Source organism: Equus caballus, chromosome 3 (assembly GCF_041296265.1).
Source record: "Equus caballus isolate H_3958 breed thoroughbred chromosome 3, TB-T2T, whole genome shotgun sequence".
Taxonomy (NCBI): Eukaryota; Metazoa; Chordata; class Mammalia; order Perissodactyla; family Equidae; genus Equus; species Equus caballus.
The window spans coordinates 31,711,097-31,732,791 of NC_091686.1; the positions used below are offsets into that span (position 1 = coordinate 31,711,097).

Sequence of the window (21,695 nt, forward strand, 5' to 3'; positions counted from 1 at the left end):
ACGTCCCCCAGGTTACCAAGCGCCTGGCCGGGCAGGCTCCTCTCCGCGTGGAGGTGTGCTGTCTTGGGAGACAGTTCCCCACTTGTGACCTGACTCTTGTTAGAACAGCACAGGGCAGAAGGCATGCATGCAAAATGTAACCCTCTCCGCCAGCCGCCGACAGAGGCACCAGGAAATGGTTTTCAAGGCACGGACACCAAGGGACCTTTCAGCAGCGAGGTATTTAATTGCATTTTATAAAAAAATTCCACAACAAACTGAAGATTCAGGACCTAATTCTACGGATTCTGGTGAGGATACTTGAGGGTCTTAATATCCCATATCTGCTATTCCATCAGTTCAGAAGGTCACATAATGCACCTGAGAAGCTATTAAAGACTGGCTTTTTATGAGGAAGATCAATCGCGGCCACGTCTGCAGGTGTCACGCCTCTGCACCTCCGTGCGCCGTCTGAGCTCGCCCTCTCCTTTTGAAGGCTAAGTTACAAGGCCTTCTGCTCAGCCAGGGGCCCTGCCAAGTGCACAGTGTGATGAGCCTCCTGGTAAAAAATGCAGAGCCTGCACTATGCAAAGAGCTCAGTCTACCATGGCTTATAATCAGGGCAAACTTTGTAAGAAAAGGTTGCGCTTTTGTCAGATCTGCATAAGGTCAAAGTTTGCAGCAAAAGACAAAAAGAGGAGGTAAGTTTCCTAGAGATGAGCCCCACAGCTCCTTTAAGGAGGGCATCCTCACAGTGAGATCAGAGTTTCTTCAGGCCTGCCTCTGACGGATGGGGAGATGGCAGCTCTGCCTGGAGGCCCAGCCCGCCTGGGGCATCGTTAGCATTGCGGAATCACTGGAGTCTGTTTAAAGCAAGTCCACACTGACCAATTACCCTCCCTCCCCTTCGGGAACAGCACTGACAGGGAGGGCGATACTGCTGGGCGTGGCTCCAGGAGGCCAGAACACAGGCCAGCACTGTCAAGTGCGTCACCACCAACCTATGCGACCTGCCGTGTGTATGTATCAACAGAACTCTCGCCTTAGGGACCAGAGAGTCCCCCACATTTAAACTAGCAACAGAACCACAACCAGGAGGTTTCCCCATTTGCTCACACGTTCATTTAAAAACAGCCAAAAAAGGCAGATGTGGCACCTTATTATAAACACCTCCTGAGGACCCATGCCTCTGTGATCTTCAAAATCTTCAGCTATTTTCCCCATTAATATACTATGCTTTTTTATAAATACAGAAATTCCATGTCATAGGACGATGCTCCCCAAAAGTGTCCAAATTCACATCCAAACGCCGCTTTACCAGTTGAAATGGACCATCGAGGCCCGTGTGTAACTGGGACGGTCTGAGCAGAGGCCATGGGAGCCCCGGCAAGTGGAACCCCCTCCGACACGGCAAGAGCTCACGTTCCCAACGAACGCTAACTCCAGCAGAGGTCTCAGCATCTCGGCACCTCAGCCTCTTCGGATTTCATCCAGACGAGATGGACAAAGCATAAGAATTCCATCGCTAATCTGACTCGGGATTTCTAGGAGACACACCCACCAACCAACATATGGCACCAGAGGAATTTTACTCTGTTATGATTGAGCACGGCCAGGACCACCTGGACACGACCAGCGTGGCTCTACGTTACAGGAGGCACAAGCCGGGTGAGGGGAGGGTCGGCAGCTGTGCGCTCCGTCCAGGCGGGCTATGTTCTGCAGGCTGTGCACTCTGGTCCTGGGGGACCACACTCCAGCTCCAGGAAGACTCGAGCTCAGGGACACCTCACTCATCGTCCTCCGGGACTTCCCGGAGCCCCTGGCTGTGGCAACTCCGCCCACAGCTTTCCAGCAGGATCTGGGCCTCGGGGTCCACATCCAGAATGCTCTTCTTGCTCTTGGCCTTTGGAGGAAGGGAAGGTGGGGGTGTTCAATGATGGTGGCCAGCTCAAGCTCATTAGCATGCAATCAATATGCTATTATTGCCACAAGGACACTGCAGTGGGCGCTCTGGCTCCCTCACTGAGGTCGCCCCCACACCATCATAGGGAGGTGACGAGGTACAGAGGGCCCAATGACTCGTCACAGAGCCACGGAACTAGAAGGAACCCCAGACCCTCCCCACCTTGCGGACAGGCAGTCCACCCACCCGGGGTTCACGCCTTACACAAGGCCCTGCCTCCCTGGGCAGTTCGTTCTACTAACCCCCACGGACCCCGACAAGACCCCCAACTGTGCTGTGCAGCCGGGGGCATCCCTCTGGCCAGCAACAGCTGCCGGAAACAAATCAGGAATAAACCACCCCCAGAGGGAGGAGTAAAAGGGGTACAGCCGAGAAGTGGAGAAATGGCTGCACGCTCACCAGCTGCGACTCTGGGGGATCGCCCACCGCCCACACCTCCAACTTCTCGAACCGGAAGTTCTCCTTGGCCGACAGCTGAGGGCTGTTGTACGTGGTACACGTGGGCTTGGCCTTGCTGTGTCCTTTTCCGAAATCGACATCGATCCACAGCCCGAAGTAATTGTGCTGCCCGCCCATGCCCTGTGAGGGGAAGAGCGCCAGTGCGTCCTCAGCCGGGACATCAGACACCCTAAGCTCGCTCAGCCTTAAGCACCAGCCTGAGACGAGGGCGGAGGAGAAGTGGATGCAATTTTCTTTTCTTTTTTTTTTTTAACTGTGAAATATATAGATTGACGCCATTTAAGTTTCCCATTACAAGTTACTAGAACCACCACGGAGGTGTCCAGACTCCCACCCCATGGCTCTTTCTCATGGGGCCACGCTGGCTGGAAGCCCAAGTGACAGCAGAAGACAAAAAAGAAAAATATAGCCCACCAGGGCCCAGAGACCCAAACCACTAAAATAACGGAGAGGTCAACACAGAAGGTGACGCTGAAAAACCTACTGTGTCTGGGCCCTCCAGGCAGGGACTCTCATCCTGCACAGACCGGGACATTGCGCTCAGAGCGTGAGTCACCCGCTCACTGCAGGGGATGAGGCAAGGAGAGGAAGCAGGAGGCGGCCGGGCCGGCGACCCCCAGCCGTCCTCTGCACCGCCCCGCACACTGTTAGCTCCGAGCCACCGGCTGGCGGAACAGAACCGCTGTTCCACCTTCCTGATCACTTCTCCCTCCACCTCCGCCTCTTCTCGGGTCTCTGGGAGGCCTGGAACTAATGTGGAGCACAAGCCCGAGCAGGGAAATGCAGTCGACTCATAGCTGCTTCCCTCCTCGGGCCGATTACTGGCGACTACTGGGGACCAGCTGGGTGCTGTTCCTGGGGCCAAGGCCCTCACCGCTGTGGTCACCAAACTGCCCTTTCTGGGAGGGGCTGGGGGTCCTCCGGGGGCTCCGTAGGAGCTGTGCAGCGAGCCTGGGAAGAGCACTGGGGCCCTCTCCATCCTGACAGGGTGGACCAGTCTTCTGGGCCCCGGGCTCTGCAAGCACAGGGCTGGAATTTCCCCAAAGGCACTTTTTGTTAAGAAGAAAACAAATGGGCTGGGGTGCTGGCAGAAGACACATTCCTCACCCAAACTAAGTGGCTCACAGGTGCTGAGCTGGTGGACATGCGTGGATGCCAGTCCCAGCTCCTCACCTCAGCCCTGACCCCATCGGCCACCCCAGCGCCCTCTGCCTGTCCTTGGCCTTCAGCCTGTCCTCGTCGTCCTGTGGCTGAGTCTCCAGGCTGGAGCACGGAGCTGACAGGCTGCACTGTCACCCTGACCGGGGCCCCACACGCTGTTCTGTGAGTCACTTCAACAACTCCTGGTGGGTCCAGGGAGCCCAGCCTGGGACATGCCCCCGGCCGCTGCCCCCCGATCCCTCAGCATGTGGCAGGGCAGCAATGCCTGGTGGCAGGTCTGACACCGACACCATCTCCAGCCATGACGGCCACTGGCCAACCACCTGATTACCAGGAAAACTGGCCGAATCCACCATTTGCACACAAACCACCGAAACACCCCAACAGAGGCCCGTCCTTCCATGAGAGAAGTTCTGTCCTGTTGTCTCTGGTCGTGGCCCCAAAGCCCAGGCAGGATGAAGGGAACCCGGCATGCTCAGGTAACCGAGCGCGTACAGCTCCCAGTGACATGGGGGACGCGCCGGCCTGGGCATGTGGGGGCCGATCCCGTCAGGGATGGACAGCAGGAAGGCGGGACGCACCCCTGCCCTTCTCAAGTCCTTACCAGGCCATTGGGGATGGTCTGCTGCCGATGATTCAGGTACATGTAGTGGTCGTTGTAGCCCGTGCAGGTGTACACAGCCATGCTGGGGGAGATGGAGAACAGGAAGCATCTGTCGTCCCCTGAAAGTGACCAGAGGGCAAATAAGCAGGGTCGCGGATCCGGGCTGGGCACGGAGAGGAGCAGAAACAGAAGCAGCCACCGCTCAGGAGGCAAAACCCTTCACACAGGTCCTCTGGTGCCCTGAGCTCGCCACACCGGGGCCTCGGCCATCACAGACCGTGGGCAGGTGTCAGTGGACAGCTCCCAGACCCCACGGAGGACAGGCCACACAGCTGCCGGGACCCAGAGAATGAGCTGAAGATGCTTGGGCCGGGGGTAGCCGTGACAGCTAAGAAGGAACGTGACATCCTCTTGCTGGGGACGCCGTTTAGCTCTCTCCTGGGAAGCAGAGGTGGGAACTCTGTCTGCTGTTCCTGGCCGAGCCCCACTAAGTCAGAAAGAGCAGTGTCCTTCTAACGTAGGAGCAAGGGGGCAGGCGGTCACCCCAGGTCCTGACTCGGCACGAGCACAGCGTCCTCAAGTAGGCACGTGATGCTGTGTGAGGCTGTCCCCAGCCTAAAAGCAAGCATCATCCGGGGGGCAGAGAGCCTGCAGACACACTGCCGCCCACAGGGCACGAGCTGGTGGGAGGGACACACGGTGACAGGGGACTGTCTACCTTCGTCCAAGGGCACAGGTGTGGGCAGACGTGCCACTGAAAGAAGGCACCCGTGGAAACTCCGGAGACGCCGGCACCCCCGTCTCATAGACGCCTTCCCACCTTACCTCCTCCGTTCGTGCAGGAGAGGGACGGCGGCCGTGCCTCGTGCCCCTCGAGCGTCCAGCCAGGCAGGAGCCAGACAGGGATGCTCCCACAGTGGTGAGCACTTGGCCCAAAGGACTGCCCCTCCACAGCAACGCTGCGAAGGGCACCTGATGTCACACAAGCCGACACGGGGCCGAGCTCACGGCACTTTGGGGTCGGGCCATTTGTGAGGTGGGAAGGAAGGTCCTGGGAAGCGGGCCGGGAGCCTGACTGTGGGGACACGAAGGGGGATGCGAGCCCCAGAGGGGCCTCAGGGGGAGGACAGCCCTTGGAAGCAGAAAGGGCCCAGCAGAGTCGGGCAAGCGACACTGGGGCCTCCAATTCAGACAGATCCACGGGGGCCTCTGCGGTCAGGGTGGTCAAGGGGCTTCTGGAGGCCAAAAATTAGCGCCTCTGAGGTCAGAAAGGACATCCTGAGATGGAGACGGCTACTCCACGCAGGGACGGGGACAGCAGGGCCCCTGGGCTGAACCACAGGGTTTGTGAGCCCTGGGACCGGGGAAGAAGGGAAATGAGCCTGGAGAGGTCACCTGGAGCTGGACGACAGAGGGCTCTACTCCAGGCTAACAACTCAGGCTTGACCCCACGGGCTTGGGTGGCCCCAGAAGGCCAGGGGCACTTTCAGATGCAATGACCTGCCTGGTCCCACCCTGGGCCCCGGGTGCTGGGCACAAGCACCACTTTGCTTTGCAATCCTAAGGCTGTCCTTCAACCAACGTTTCTGGGGCCCCGGATGCTAAGCGAGGTGCTGGGGTCACAGAGCGTAGGCCCGTCGGCTGCAATGGACCCCATTCCAGTGGACCCTGGGGTCCGCTCCCAGCGGGGAGGGCCGCGTCGGGGGATGCTTGCTCTCCAGGGTGCAGCGGCAAGGGCCCGAGGGGTCGGCATCAACTGCAGAAGAGCCGAGCCCACAGAGAGGGCGCACCTAACTCACAGCAAGGACATTCGAGAGCCAGGCAGGCGGCGTTCACACACAGCCCCATCCCACACGGTTCTGGGGAACCGAGGCCGCGAGAAAGGAAGCACGCTGCCCAGGGCTGGCGCTGGGACTCGCGAGGCTGTGTGCTCAGTCCAAGGCCGTGGGCCCGTCAACTGCACCACAGAGAAGGTGAGGGAAAATGAAGTCCCGTCCCACTGCTATCACTTCCTGTCTCAAATATCAGGGCTGTCTGCAGGACAAAGCGACAAGAAGGCTCGCCGACCTCCACCTGGCTCAGCGCTGCAAGGCTGCCCTCTGCTGGAACCCAGCCTCACACGTCAGAACGGAAAGGACTCATGTTCGGAAACCGGGTAATTGATTTCTCCACTGTGTCCAGGAAGATTGATTCTGCTTGTTAATAAAACATTAAGACGCAGCAGTGCCAGCCTGGCATTAAGATTAAAGGCGCTGGAAGAGAAGGAGGTTCCTCTGATAATGATTCTCAGGGTTTCTTCCCTCTCCTACAGCAGAGCCCCCAACGGTGCAGGGACAGCAGCTCGTTCGCCCCCCACAGCCCACAGATGGAGCAGGGGGAGGACGCCCCATTCCCACGACCTGTGACGGGAAGGTGGGTGCGCAGAGGAGCTCACACAGCAGGCCTGAGCCGGCCGGCCCCAAAGCCCTGCTTCCAAGGCCGGCCCTCAGCTGGCGTCTGCGCACGTGGACTTAGGAAGGGTCCCCACCACCCCCAGAACTGAGAGGAGGGGCTCCCGGGGCCTAAACTGTGCAAACAGCGTGGCTGGTGCTGAACACCTGCTCTCCTCCTGGGGTCTGGGATTGGGGTACATATCGGCAAAGGGTGCTCATGTCCCCCCCGTAGGTCCCTGGGCTCTGGGTCCCTAATGTGTCCCTGGCAGACAGCATTTCACAGGTCTTGCTGGGGGAATTAAGTGTGTCCTGTGTGACTCCCCTGGGAGAAGAGCCTGGAGCGGGCGTCTGGTTTCCCGTGGGCTTCACCCCATGTGCCTGTGCCCTTTGCTGATCTCGCTCTGCATCCTCTCACTGTGAGAAATCGTGACCGTGAGGATGTACTGACCATAGGCAGAGTCCTGTGAGTCCTCCTAGGGGGTCTTGGGGACCTCTGACATACTGGGGAAGGGCTGGTAGCAGCAACTGGATTAAAGATCTAGAACATTCTAAAACCTAGAGAAAACCAAATCCTAAAAGAAAGGGGCTCTCAGGGACAGAGGTACCCAACCCTTCATCTCACAATTCCTTCCGCCTGTCCCAGGCAAACGGCTGCCCCACTGCTGGCCAGACCCTCTCTAGAAATGGCAGCTCTGCTCCTGGACACAGCTCCCCGGCCGGCAGAAGCTCTCCTGGTAGGGAGAAGACAGGAACAATTCCAGGGGCAGGCAGTACGACAGAGGATACACAGGGAGCACCCAGCCCTTTCTGTGTGGTTGGGAAGGCTTCCTGGAGGAGGTGACCCTGGACCGAGTCCCGACAAGGAGCTAGCAGTGCAAACAGGTGAAGGAGAGAGAAGAGCGGCATCTTCTGGAATTCCTAAGGCCAGGCCGCTCCACTTAGCTCACGGGAGTGAGGGCAGCTGGAATCTGGGCTCCCAGAACCACTAGGCAAAGCCGTCCATTTTGACAGCTGCTGGCCCCCAAGGAGACCCACTGAGAACACAGCCTCAGGCAGCCGGGGCCATGCACCCGGGGGACATGCAGTGACACCAAGTCCTGGGAAGGCAGGTTCACCTCTGAGTACAAGAACAGCCCACTGGCCTAGAAAGGAGCGTTTTCAAAAGTGGTCCTTTAAAAATGTTTTCCAGAATATTTTCCTTTGAGGATGGGGAAGAGTGCACTCAGAGCCTTTCAGCCAGGGCACTGAAGGCTCACAGAGAACTTCCAAATTCCAACAAACTCACAAAACTGAAAACTACAGACGAGAAGGGCAGAAGCGGCAAAGCAGACAGACGGGGCGGGGCGGGGGGCGGCTTCCAGGAAAGGCAGCGGGTCCTGGAGAGAAGACATCCCATCTGACAGAGTCAGCATCCCCCGGTCCCTTCTGAGGCATCCCAGTCTCTCCCACGGCCGGGACCAGACACCGTGCAATGATCCTACACCAGTTTCCTCCCCTGAAATCCGGGGTAAGGGTGCCTGTCCTGCTTATCCTCCTCTTTCCAGAATCAAAAGAGATACCCACAAAGTGTTAAACCACCATAAAGCAGCATCACCTTTTAAAACCCTCCCGACAGCACCCAGAAAAACCACTTAGAGAAGATGGAAGAAACGCTCACATCCTTTGTCGGTGCTCACAGTGGCCTCTACCACTCACGGTCCTGGTCAAAGTCTTACCTTGAAACTGAGGCTTGACCTCCCAGGAGCAGGAGGCAAACCCACCGAACACGTGGCCGTCGTGGTCCTCGAGGAGCATCACACAGGGCCCCCGCTGGGTGATGAGTCCGCAGAGCTGGGCGAAGCTGTGCCCGTGGAGCTCGGACGAGAAGAGCAGGTGCCAGCGGTGCCGCTGCTCCCTGGGCAGGTGGGAGTTGAGGTAGATGACGGACAGCACGTCCAGGATGCTCTCGAACTCCCGCCCCTGGTCGACTAGACGCTCGGGGAGCAGGGCGGACAGGTTGAGGGATGAGCACAGGAGGAGAAAGCCTCTGTGGATGACCACGCTCAGAAACGTGGCCACGTGGGGGGTCCTGAACACCCAGTCCTCGATCATGGCTCGGTCACAGTCACAGTCCAGCTGCTGAGGCCCCAGAAGCTTCTCACCCTCTAAGGGAGGGGAGAACAGGGTTAGTGGGGCGACGACATCACTTGTATCTCCTAGCTAAACCTGGGCTGTCCCACACGGGAGCCATGTGCAGCTTTTGAGCACTTGACGTGTGGCTCGTCTGAACCGAGATGTGCGGTATGCACAACACACACCGATTTCAAAGACTTGGTGTGAAAAAAAATGTTAAAAAGTCTCGATCATTTTTCATATGATTACCAATATTAAATTATATTTTGGACATGTTAAAATTAACTTCACTTGTTTCTTTTTACTATTTTCATGCGGCTACTAGAATATTGAAAGTTTCACGTGTGGCCTGCCTTAGTGCTTGCATTATATCTTCGAGGAACAGCACTGATCTGAAAACTTAACGTCAACACTCTTATCTTTTCTCTCCTCTCCAAGCTGCATTTCAGAGGCCTCCCGAGACAGCCATGCCTTCACGCCCAGCCCCGCGACTCCTCACCAACTGTTCCGGACAAAACGACCCCAAAAGCCACTTGTCGAGGGCTTCCGCCCCCCACCCCCAGAGTCATTTGGAAAGCATGTGGACGCGTGCTGTTCTAATTTACTGGGCATCCTTCTAGTTCATCTGGGAAGAGTGGGTTTCATTAACTATGAATGATGCTTACTTGTTTCATAGCAACATCACTAGTCCTCCTTTCTGTCTCTACTGAATAAGAATAGAGATGACGTGGTATCTATACCAGAAGACAAACTGCTGGTATTTTATTTATATTTATATATACACATATATATAATAATAGATAATATTATGTAGTTCTTCTTTCCAAGTTCTAAACACGACTTAACTTTTGAAATATGACCTATTTTCAAACTGCATTTAAAAATCCAGCTTGATAATAAAACAGTAATGCTTTTATAAAACAAGTCTATTTTGCAAAGAGATTCACCACAAGGTATTTTTAAATCTCAAGGTATTTTCTAATCAAATTTAAATATATACTATTTCTCATCCAACAATAGCAGGATACACATTCTCCTCAAGTGCACGTGGAACATTCTCCAGGATAGACCACGTTAGGCCATAAAATATGCCTCCATAAATTTAAAAGAATTTAAACCATACTAAGTATGTTCTTCAATCACCTGGAATGAAATTACAAATTAACAACAGAAGGCAATTTGAGAAATTCACAAACACGGAGAAATTAAATCACACACTCCTAAATAACCAACAGACCAAAGAAGAGGGCATAAGGGAGGTTAGAAAACACTGGGATGGACGAAAACAAAAACACAACATATCAAAACTTAGGAGATTCAGCTAAAGCGGAGCTTAGAGGGAAATTTATAGCCATAAACGCCTGTATTAAAAAAGAAGAGTGATCTCAAATCAATAGCCACACCTTCTACCTTAAGAAACTAGAAAAAGAAGACCAAACTAAATCGAAAGCAAGCAGAAGGAAGGAAATAAAAGACTTAGAAGCAAAGAGAAATGAAATAGAAACTAGACAGAGAACAGAGAAAATCCACAAATACGGTGGATATGCTCTTCGAAAAAAATCAACAAAAAAATGGACAAACCTTTAGCCAGACTGACCAAGAAAAGAAGAGAGAAGACTCAAGTCACTAAAGTCAGAAATGAAAGTGGGGACGTCACCACCGACCTCGCGGAATAAGGATGATGAGGAAATACTATGAATTGTCTGCCAACCAATCAGAGAACGCAGAACAAACTGGAGGACTCGCACTTCCTGATTACGAAACGTTACTCCAAGACTACAGTCATCGCGACGGCGGGGTACCACTCCGCACAGCCAAGGTCTCAGCGTGCGAGCCCACACAGGGCACTTGCCTTGAAGCTTCATCTCGGAGAAGAGCTGAGCCGCCAGCACCTGCACCCTGGGCGGGCAGCCGGGGGCTTTCTTCTGAGTCCAGCCCCTCAGCTGCTGTCTGTGGTCTAGCACATGCACAACAGAGCCAACCAGATCCTCTGTAAACTTGGACATCACAATTTTACCGTTAGTAACATTTCCACCGTGACCCACGGCCTATGTCATATCAACACGGGGAAGGGCGTTTTCTCTCTTTAATGCCAACCACGTGGACTGCAGTGTGGGAAAAGATCACATAACTTAGGTACGTCTTCATTTTTCTAATGACGCTCTGGGCTGGCCTAGAAGTTTTCCCAAGGCCTTTGCCCAGGAGTTCTGACCTCACCCAGAGATCGCAGGTTCCCCACGGGTGGACATTTCCATGAGGCCTCCACCAGCTGCCTGATCCTCCCAAGTCCCCCACCCTAAGGACACCAAGACTGCATGGGACGGCTGCCGAGGGCCTCCTGGCCCTGCTACCTTTAGGACTTCTCTTGCTTTCACAGGACCTTCCGTAGCAGAAATCATTTTCAGGATAATGAGACTCTTCTCCTCGGAGTTTCCTTTTAAGAGGTGGGACATCGACACTGTGAACTGCTCCTGGGAGACACCCTCGCTGGGCCCCTTCGCTGTCCCTGTCAGGTTGACCCTCTGCATCCCGTCATACAGTCTGGTGACCATCTCTGGGGGGAGAGCTTCCCCAATGTGGCTCTGTTGGGGACAAGCAGGAGAAAAGGCTGGACAGGGTATGAGTTAAACGTGGTAGGATCAGGGAAAAATAACTAGGGGACCAAGACCAACCACTGCTGTTTCCACCAGAACGTAACCTTCCTGGGCCCCAGGTGTGCCATCTCTCCCCCACCCAAGGGCATCGCATCACTCAAGGACCCACACACCTAACACGTCCCGGCTGGTGGCTCATCTTGGACATCAGACTCATCCACAGTCTTTTCCCATCCTGTCCTCCAAACTTTCTAGCTTCCCCAGATTGGCCGCGTCCTTCCTGCCTCTGGCCACTGTCTGCTCTTCACTCTGCTTACAACTTCTTCATTCTAGACTCTAACAGCTGCCATTTGCGTGTTGGAATTTATCCGCAAGGACCATACGTCTGTGTGGAGCTCATCTGGTCTCCTCTATATTAGGCACTTCCAAATATATGAACTAGCTTTCACTTCTTATCCGAGTTCTTTGTGCTCAGTATGCATTTTTCATTAACTTTTATTTAAATTTTCAATCTAATTCTCAATTCATGTCTTGCCTATGACACTCTGTAAATGTCGTTCTCCTTTTTGACACCAACATCAAATCTGATTTGGTCCAGAGATTACAAATAAATGGGGAGAGAAAGCAAATCAAGAATGAAATCGCGAATTTCCTTCCTAGCAGAGTCTGAGGACCAGATCCTCCTATAAGCATGCACTGCGTCTGCACCATTTGTGACAACATCGACATGCGGCAAGTGCTTGTAAAGCCGGTTCTCGCCCTCACTGCTCAAAAAGAGGATTCCTGTCTCTGTTGGTGTTTTCAAAGTCCCACTGGAAAAGCAACCTCTGATTCCTTCCCAAAGGAAACTTGATTCAGTCGCCAAGGTTTTCTGATCGACTTTTAACCATGTTTATCTTGATAACCCACATGAATGTAGTCACCCGCTCTGCAGGCAGGTCCTTCACTGGCCCGTCTGGTTCTGGCTGCTCCAGCTCAGAGGGTGACCTGGCAGCCTTGGGTCCTCTGGGGCTGGCGGAGATGCACACAGGTGCACACGTGTACACACCACAGCTGGGACCCGGCCAGCCTCCCTGGCCAGCTTCCTCATCTGCCAAGTGAGCACATGGGGGGATCCCCAGTGCCCCAACCAGCTCCCATTCTGAATGTTCTAGAAGAGGAGGCCGCTGGAACGTCTTCACACACTACACGCCCTCCCCACCTCCCGGGAAGATGGGCTGATGTCTCTTCACCAGCGTCCTGCCTCAGCCTGAGCACTCAAACACACAGTTAAAAGCCCCAGGAAGGGGGCAAAAAGATGGGGAGATGGGCGGTTTTGACTTCTCATCAGGTGAACCCCGAATCTGAAACTTTGTCCTTTCATTAGGAGGACCATAAATTCCTACGACATCAAACACTTACAAATTCTCAAAGCAAAGGCATACTTGAAACTTTGTGGTTACTGGACCTACAAACCCCACTCAGGCAGTCTGTCCCCTGGTCTCGGAGGCAAATCAGGGGACAGTGTTTCGAGAGGTGGGCAGCAGGGCTGGCCCCTTTGGTCAAACTCAAGTTAAAAACGTCCCCAAAACATGATGCTACAAAGGCAACAGAGAGGATGTGGCCCACAAAGCTGAGATCCATGCTATCCAGCCCTTTACAGAAACAAACCTCATAGCATTCCCATAGACCCGTCTCAAAACACGGACAGCCGACTTTGGCCCGGGGCCCACAGGCTGCAGACCCTCGCTCTAGACTAGACATTAACTGCTGACTGTTACTCTTGCCTGGAGGGCCTGCAGAGAGAAGGATCTGTGCGGGGTATTGGAGCTGTGTTTGCCCGAGGACAGAGCATCAAACAGTCGATCGATCTCTGCCCGCTCCTCAGGAAGAAACTGTGAACACGCGTTCTGCCCCGAGCGGCTTTTGGCATTCCCCATCTTCCCTTCTATCTGGCAGAATCCTCTGCAGAAGGAAAAGATATCAAGTCAGAGAGAAAAACCAAAATGTAGTAATCACACAACATAAATGTTCATAATTACATGGTCAAGTTAATAAATACTGATTTCGCTGCAAAATGCGGCTTAAATGCATCAGAGCCACATAACATTGTTTCAGTGTGGTAGAAACGGATAGTTGAGACAGATGGAGTGGGAAAAGCCAATCCTGATTCCCACGGCCTCCAGGAGCAAAGAAGTCTGGATTTCATTTGAAAACACAGTTCCCAAGCTAATGTAAGTAAAAAGTAGAAGAAGATCAGTGTTTTAATCTAAATGTTCATTTTTTAAAAACCTGAGTTGAAAAAAATCTGTAAGGCTGATGATCACATATATTTGAATAAAATCAACACCTTGAAAATGTCACCTACAAAGCCAACATGCTATTTGACAAGCTCTTCCTCCGTGATCCTGGTTCCACCTCCTCCTAGCTGTGTGGTCTTAGGCAAGCGACCGAACCTCTCTGTGCCTCGATCTCCTCATTTGTAAAACGGGAATAATCACGGCCCTACCCCAGAGACTGTTAAGTCAATGAGTTAATTATCACTCGAGATCCCAGCAGAGAATGGCGCCCAAACGCGGGTGACCTCTGTTCATTGTCACAGACCTCATTACAGGAAGGGGTCAAGGGCCAAGAGATCTGGAGATCCAAACAGAAAAACACAGTCAGATGAAAAAATCTCTCAAGAAGCAAAATGCTGTGACTTCTTAACTCTGTCCTGAGCCTTCACCTGGAAACTCCCGTCAGCGAACTGCTGGAGACACAGCACCTTCCCCCACTTCTCCTCAATCAACTCCGTTGGTGCAACAGTAAACAGTCTCCCGCCAGGTCCTCAGGGTGGGGTGTCGGGGGGCGGGGGGGACAGGCCCTCCCAGCTGCAGCAGGGAGCTTGGAAAAAGGCCCAGCAAGAGCTGGCTGATCAAGACCTCAAGGGGAAATGGGGTACAATCGAGATCTTTCTTGTCTTTCTTTTTACTGCAGTGAGAATCACAGACATAAAATTATCCATTTTCATGTGTACAATTCAGTGGCATTTAGTACATTCGCCATGTTGTGCAACCACCCCCCATCTAGTCCCACAACGTTTCATGAGCCAAAAAGAAGCCCCAGACCCGTTAGCAGCCACTCCCCACTCCCCCTCCCCCCAGTCCCCGGTAACCACTAACGTGCTGTCTGTCTGTGCGGATTTATCTACTCTGGACATTTCATATAAATGGCGTTGCACGCACGTGGTCTTTCGTGTCTGGCTCCTTTCACCTGGCAGAATGTTTTCAGGGTTCATCCACATGGCAGCCTGTGTCAGGACGTCATTCCTTTTCATGGCTGAATACTATTCCAGTGCATGGGGATGCCACATCTGGTTTACCCCGCCATCTGTTGATGGACATCCAGGCTGTTTCCACCTTTTGGGTGTTGTGACCAGTGCTGCTGTGAGCATGTGTGTGCACATGGAGTTGTTTGAGCCCCTGCTTTCAAATTTGGGGGTATATGCCTAGCAGTGGAATGGCTGGTCATACGGTAATCTGATATTTAACTTTTTGAGGAACTGCCAAGCTGTTTTCCATTTTCCATTCACAGCAGCCAAGCACAAGGCTTCCAATTTCTCCATCTCCTCTCCAACACTCCTGCTACTCTTCCGTCTTTTTAGCACAGCCATCCTGGCACCGGGACCGTCTGCCCGGGACAGGAAGCCTCCGGCAGGGGGCTCCTCACAGAGGCAGGCTGCAAGCAAGGGCTTCTGCAGCCTGGCATGGGGCTGCTGCTCACGGGCTCTCTGGCCTCATGCTTCCACTCCTCAAGTTTCTCAGCGGCGTAAGAACCCAGAAGGAAAACCGCCAGCCCTGAGCTCAAGGTCCAGCCTGCACGAGGCCTTCCTCATCTCTAAGACACAGGGGGCGGCACCAGCTGGTGCCTGGTCCCCTCCAGGGGCACAGCCCAAGCAGCCATGCCAAGGCAGACAGACCCATCCTCTTCACCAGCTCTTCTAAGGGCCGCGAGAAACAAGCTGACCGTTTAGGACTTGATCAGGAGAGGAGCCACTGTCGCTGGATTTGTAAATATCCGCTGGTTCTGGAGAAGAGGGGGGAGGGTGAAAGCAAAGGGACTAATATCCCTAACATCACCGCCTCCGCAGTGAGTTCAGCAGAGCCCACGGTGGGAACCCCGGAGAGATCACAACAGACCACACGTCCACGCCCGCCAGCTAAAGAGCAGGAGCACGTGGGTGGGGGGGCCGTGCAGCGAGTGTGGGGGTCTCGGTAAGAGCGTGGGAGTGGGGCTTGGTCTGAGGTCGGGGCTGTCTTCTTGGAAGACTCCGAGAAGGCAGGGTTCAGTCTGGGTTGGGTGCAATTCAGTGCCTGGGTATCTTAATCATTTTTATTGACGATGCTCAGAGGAACCGAGCGGGGCTAAAGTTAAGATCAGGAAGGACACGGCCCTTCCTTTTGCTGGTGCCCTCAACGATGCTGCTGCTCCAGGAAGGTGTCTGTGTTCAGCAGGACGGCCCCTAAGCCCGTGGTGTGCGGGCCAGCTACCAGGTGACAAACACAAAGAGAACCTCTCTAGTATTAACATTGCACGCCATCTGGAAACCTGCAGCGGTCACAGCTTTATAAACATTACAGATATTAAATCAGGACAGCCTTAGCCAAAGTAGTTTTAGGTTTGTATTTTTCCCTCACCAGGAAAATTCAAGACTTTCTCAAAATCTGTTGTTAATTTATCAAGTCACCAAAAAATCTGTCACACCACTCTCCTTGTGCCCCTATGTTGTTATTCAGCTGAGATCCTGAAAATGGTTAATGTATAAACGTGCACTCCAGTGATTTCTATTTCCTTCTTAGACAGGGTCTTCATAGCAAAGACCATCACTCTCTCACTTCTGGAAAACCTGCAGGTTTGTGACATGAGAAGGCCCGTGACTTACCTACATGGCTGGAGGAGATGAAAGTCTTTCCAACACCTAGGAGGGAAAGGTTTTTGAGACGTTAGCACAGCTTCACACCAGAGCTGGACCCTGGAGGCCGGCTGAAGGCCGTGCCCACCCCACTTTCCAAGGCCAGCCTCACAGATGCGTGTGGTCCACTCAGGGCATCAGACTCGAGTCCCTCTGAGCGGCTCCTTTCTGCTCCCCATCTGGCTCAAAGGGCCCTCACTGTGGCCCTGCACACCCTCGACCTTGCACACCTCACCGTCCTACTCAGCCTTTGGGCTCCAAGACTACCCGGCATTCTGGAGTTTCCTAGTCTGCTGACTAGGTCCTTCCTATTCCTGACTGTTGCCTTAATAGACACGGAGCAAGGCCCCCCTTGCTCACTCTGCTCGAGCCACGCTCCCTGCCTTAGTCCATGCCCAAGTCGCCTGCTACAATCTGAAAGTCACAAAAGAGACTCTGCCCCAGGGCCACCTGCCCAGCCCCTGAGCCAGGCTGGCGCGTGCAGGCGCTAGGACGCGCATGTCCGATGGCTGTGTCATTCCTTGGTGACCTCTCAGGTGGACTGGTCCCTTCCCTTGCCACCTCGTGGGCTCCCATGCACAACTCCCAGGAGGCTGGCCTGGCCCAGGTCCTCAGAAAGCCCGAGGCCCCCAACTGGCTCCCACAGGGCTCACTCCCGGCCCCCGGCAGCCTCAGGGGCCCCCTGGATCAGTGCTGCTTGCTCTATCACCTACAACCTGTCCCCTGCCCAAGGACAGGCTCCAGGACGCCCTCACCTCGGTATCCCACAGCCCACCAGGCCTGGGCATGGCAGGGACTCAGCACAAACAGGGAAGCGCTTTGCTGAGCCACCCCCACTTTGAGAACAAGCTCAGAAGCCATCAGGGAAAGCCAAGAGCAAGGACGGGATCTCAGGCCGATGCCACCTCCGGCCTCTCTTTAACGGGGATGCCATTTAAATGCTGTACCTCAAAGTCCCAAAATCCAGAGAAAGCTTCTCCCTGCTCAAAATCAAGGAACTGCTCCATCGGGGACACCAGCCTCTTTAAGGGGGGCGTCTGGGGCTAAAAGGCCACCAACATTTAAATGCCACTCCTCAGAAGTTTCCAAATGTTCTGTGATTGAGGAATCAGAGACCCAAGGATATGCCACCAAGAGGTCACGGGTCCCACCTCCTCCAGGACTCGTGCCTTCCTGACGTCAGCACACGCATTCACTCCTTCAATAAATAACTCAGCGTCTCCTGGGCCAGGCCCCGTCAGGGAGAGCGGACAGACACAGGGAAGCCCCAGAGGGGCCCAGGCCTGCAGGAGTGTCCCGTCCACCAGGGAGGGACAGACAAGGGACGCGGGGATCAGTGGGAAGGGGGTGAGAACACAGGAGTCAAGAAGGGAAAATGTCCCGAAGGACACAGCCGGCTGGGTCTTCAGGCACCCACAGTGGCTGACCCGGGAAGTGGGGACAGTGCGCACAAAGGTGCAGGGGTGAAACTAAGATTGAGGCGAGGTCTGGTGTGGCAAAGGGTACCAGAGGGGCTAGCGAGCAAGGGGTCCCTCGCCTGCCTCCGCCCAGCCCCTCACCTCCAGCCCACCCAACGTCCTCCTCCACCCCACCAGAAACAGGTTCCTCCACTGTTGTCTGAAAACAGAGCAGGATGGAGCAGCCTGGCCAGACCTCCACGGCTGGCAGGAAGGAAAGGGGCTGGGCAGGGCGCCAACAGGCAGCAGAGGAGGGCAGAGGCGCATAGCAGAGGTGCAGCCCATGAGCACGCGGGTGGGCACAGGGCAGCGCCAGGGGGACACACCAGGAAAGGCTGGGAGCAGGGCACGCTGGCAACACCAGGTTTTCAAGTAGGAGGGAGAAGGGTGTGGAGCAGCCGCAAGCAAGAGCCATGGGCCTGGAGTCCCCGAGAGGGGGGAGGTCAGGCAGCCTCTGCAATCACGCCCCTGCCCCCCGCCCCGCCCCACCATGCTGGTGAAGGGATGCACTCAAACAGCTCCAAGGACAACCCCATCGCCTTTTAAGATGAAGTAATGGCCGTGGAACAAAGTGTCCCCAGGCACATGGTCCTAGCCTCCATCGCTTTAATCACCCCGGAAATCTTTTCTATCAACGTTGGGGAGGAATGAGGCCCTCGATGTGTCCTTACTTCTCCCCAAATGCAAGTTCCTGAACTTTCTTTCAGTTCCTGGCAATAGTTTTCTCACGGGACTGTCCTGGGTGCACCTTGCTACCTGGGACAGCCTTTTTCCCAGCAAGTTGAGCAGAAAACCACCCTAGGCCGGCCTGAGTCTTCCGCAGGTTGACACACGCCAGATCCTCATTCAGCAGGACGTACCTCAATGCTACTTTGAGACTGCTGACACCGGTGCTCCTCAACTGGGGCAGTTTTGTCCCCCAGGGGACATTTGGCTATGAGGTCTAGTTGTCGCAACTGGGGAGGGGGGTGCTGCCGGCATCTCGTGGGTTGATACCAGGGGTGCTGCTAAATATCCTACAATGCACAGGACAGCCCCCACAACAAAAAACTGCCTGGCCTCCAATGTCAGTAGGGCTGAGGGTGAGAACCTCTGGCTTCCAAGGATGCGGGCCAGTGGGCAGAGTGGGAGGGGCCACACTGAAGCCTGCTGATGCCCAGAATGCTTGCCTCCAATCACAGGGGCCCCAGGCTCTGAGGTCATGGCATTAGCCAAGATGGGAAGATCTGAGTTCGAGTTCTGATGCCGGTTGGTTTTATGTCTGTGGGCAGGTTACCAAGGCTTTTTGACCCTTAGTAAAATGGGGGAATACCACCAGCTGCATAATGAGGTGGAAAGGATTAAAGGTGGGAACATAGGGTATTTAATTCTGCTTTCTGGAGGCCAAAGATGGAGTCAGATGGCGCCGAGACAACTAAAGGTTGTGTTCTTGCCTTGGAACAAGGGGAACAGCCGGGCCTGAAAGGAAGGAACTCCCTCAGGGCTGGGGAGGGAGCCAGGAGCCGTTTTTCTGCAGAATGGGGCCCGCAGTTCCTGCTGGTGTCCTAGGATAGTTCAGTCAACTCTTTCTCAGAGCCTCTCTGACTGGCTCCTGTCCTGAGGATGCTCTCTGCCCTGGCCTGCCAACCTCCAACCCACCACCTCCAAGGGGCCACTGTCCTGAGAGTGGTGACCCGGCCCTCAGTATCCCCTTTCTGGGCAGACTGCAACGGCCCCTTCTAGACAGAGGCACTTGACGCCCTGTTTATGTCCCAGAACCAGCAGCTCTTCTGCAAAGGGCCAGCTTGAGCCGGGGCCAGCCTTCACTCTGCGGAGTCCCTACTGGCTGGAAGGTGACCTGTCCTGCTCCTGCCCACGGCTGGCTTCCCTCCTCCAGGGGGCCCACTGGCTGATCTGCAGGGGTGGTATAGTCTGGGTGCCTTTCTGCTTTCTTCTCCTCTGCCCTCTGCCCTGAATTTAGCTATCACTCGACTCTCCTGGGACAAAGCTAGTAGGTTGTAGTCACAATACAAAAGGGAAGGACTCCCCACCCCACCCCCCCGAAACGCACTCCAGTATAACCCCCTGACGCTCCTCCCGCAGATGCTCCCGTGTCCTTTCCGCATCTATACCAGCTCTATCGTCTACACTGGCTCTCTCGCTCTCCAGTCCGGACGGCTGGCTCAGCCCTGGGGTGACCACCTGCCGGGACCCTCTTATTTCCACCACAAAAAGGGAGAAGGTGTGGGGTGCTTTTGTGCTCCGACTCACCACAGAGAGACCCTCTCTCCTTGGCAGCTGTCCCCCCACCCCCCCCACCCCCGGCCCGCGGCGTAGCCAGCCACGGAGAGACAGGCCCAGGCCCACTCCGGCACCGTGTGCTCCCGGGACCAGGGCCATCAACCTTGATCCCTACGCCAGCCCGAGGCTCCCGTCAACCGCCCGCCAGCGCCTCCCCTCGGCTCACCTGGACTCTCGGCCTCAGCACCGACCCGACCCACTTCCGGTCAGGCCACCCACGGATTTTCCTCTGGAGCGCCGGCCCCATTGCCTGGCGACAGCGCTGACGGGCAGCCATCTGACCCAATCGCAGAAGTAGAGGGGGAGGGGGCGGAGCCCTAGAAAGGAGTCGGCCAATGGCAATGCAGGTCATGGGGAGGGGGCCGGCGCTGGAGGGTGAGGGCGGGCCGTGGGCGGAGATGTGGGCGGGGCCGTGGGCGGGGATGTAGGCGTGGCCCGCGGGCTGCTGAGAGCCCGGAGGAGCAGCTGGGAGGATGGTATTCAGCTTCGCCGCTGGGGAGGAGCTGCAAAAGAGTGGCTGGTGATTCGGGGGAGGAGCGCCTGGGGAGGGAGGCTGTGTCTGGGCTGGGGTGGAAGCGCGTAGCTGGGCTGTGGGAGCAGCTAGGGTGTAGCTGGAACAGGGGAGTAGCTCGGACAGAGGAGAGTCGGCCCACATGGAGACACAGAGAAAAGAGAGGCGGGTAACCCAGCCTCCGCCCAGGCCTCAGCCTCTCCCACCTCAAAGAAAGCCCGGCCTCGGCCCTGCCCCCACCTGCTGCCTCCCTCGGTAGCCACCCCTCCCTGCCCCCGGGAACGGAGCCCTCCGCCTGGGTCTCTAACTCCTGCCCTTCCCAGGAGCAGTTGCACGCACTCAAGCCTCTCCAGTCTTGATCAGTAAACTCTCCTTGACCCCCACGGCCTCGTCAGCTGGTACCCACCTCCCTTCCCTCCAAAATGTTTCAAGACTGTCGTCCCCATCGATTCACCTTGCATTCACCCCCCAAAGCCCTGAGCCCTGGCGCAGGGGCACTGCCGGTCCCTGGGCGCAGTGGTTCCCAGCTGGCACGCCCGCCTCCTCCTCAGAGCTCTCCTCCTGGGCTCCGAGGTCGCCCCTTCCCAGTCTTTCTCCCCCTCTCCCCGAGGAGTTTTCGCCCAGTCTCTGCTGCCTTCTGCCCTCCTGGAGCTCCTCACGCTGCTCCTCTCCTTTTTTACCCTGCACATCCTCCCTGAGATGACATCCTTCCTTGTGACATCTCTTCTCTTGACTTCGATTCCCACCGGTCCATGGTGCCGGCCCCCAAACCTGCATGTCCAGCTGGTCTAGCCTGCACCCTGAGCTGTGTGGACACTTGCTCACACCAAACTCACGCCCAGCCAAACCCAAGCTCAACCCCTTCACTCCCAAACTGCTTCTCCTGTTTGCTCCCTTCCTCGGTGCGGGCCACCACCTTCCAGGCCTGAGCCAGCCACCTGGAGGCATCCTGGACGCTGCCTCCTCCCTCTCTCCCCGTGTTTGATTGCTCACTAAATCTGTTTTACCTCCAAGATATGTCCTGCATCCACCTGTGTCCCTCCGTGTCCCCAGGATGCCTGGTCCAGGCCAGTACCGGCCTCCTTCCTGGCCTCTTTCCCTCCTTCAGGCCATCCCCCCACCAGAGCCAATGGAGCACTTACCACGCAAGTACCTGTCCTGTCCCCCAGCCTGAAGAGACTGTCACAGGAGCAGCCAGGCCATTCACCAG

At 55.5% G+C, this 21,695-nt stretch overlaps 1 protein-coding gene across 8 annotated transcripts; it reads right to left on the reverse strand.

Moving 5' to 3' along the window:
- Positions 1–202: 202 nt before the first annotated feature.
- MEAK7 (MTOR associated protein, eak-7 homolog) lies at positions 203–20,338 on the reverse strand. Of its 8 annotated transcripts, none has more exons than XM_070262112.1 (11): positions 20,141–20,250; positions 16,208–16,243; positions 14,012–15,351; positions 13,652–13,920; positions 13,071–13,248; positions 11,062–11,292; positions 10,563–10,707; positions 8,314–8,742; positions 4,167–4,285; positions 2,342–2,521; positions 203–1,882 (listed from the first exon to the last, which is right to left on the reverse strand). In XM_070262112.1, the coding sequence occupies exons 4-11, from the start codon at positions 13,660–13,662 to the stop codon at positions 1,766–1,768; spliced, it is 1,410 nt and encodes a 469-aa protein (XP_070118213.1). In that variant the 5' UTR covers positions 13,663–13,920; positions 14,012–15,351; positions 16,208–16,243; positions 20,141–20,250; the 3' UTR covers positions 203–1,765. The 8 variants fall into 8 exon arrangements, with proteins under 8 accessions (XP_070118213.1, XP_070118214.1, XP_070118218.1 ...); XM_070262113.1 differs by having other exon boundaries at positions 14,012–14,256; positions 20,141–20,248; XM_070262117.1 differs by having other exon boundaries at positions 12,955–13,248; positions 14,012–14,256; positions 20,141–20,248.
- Between the last annotated feature and the right edge of the window lie 1,357 nt (positions 20,339–21,695).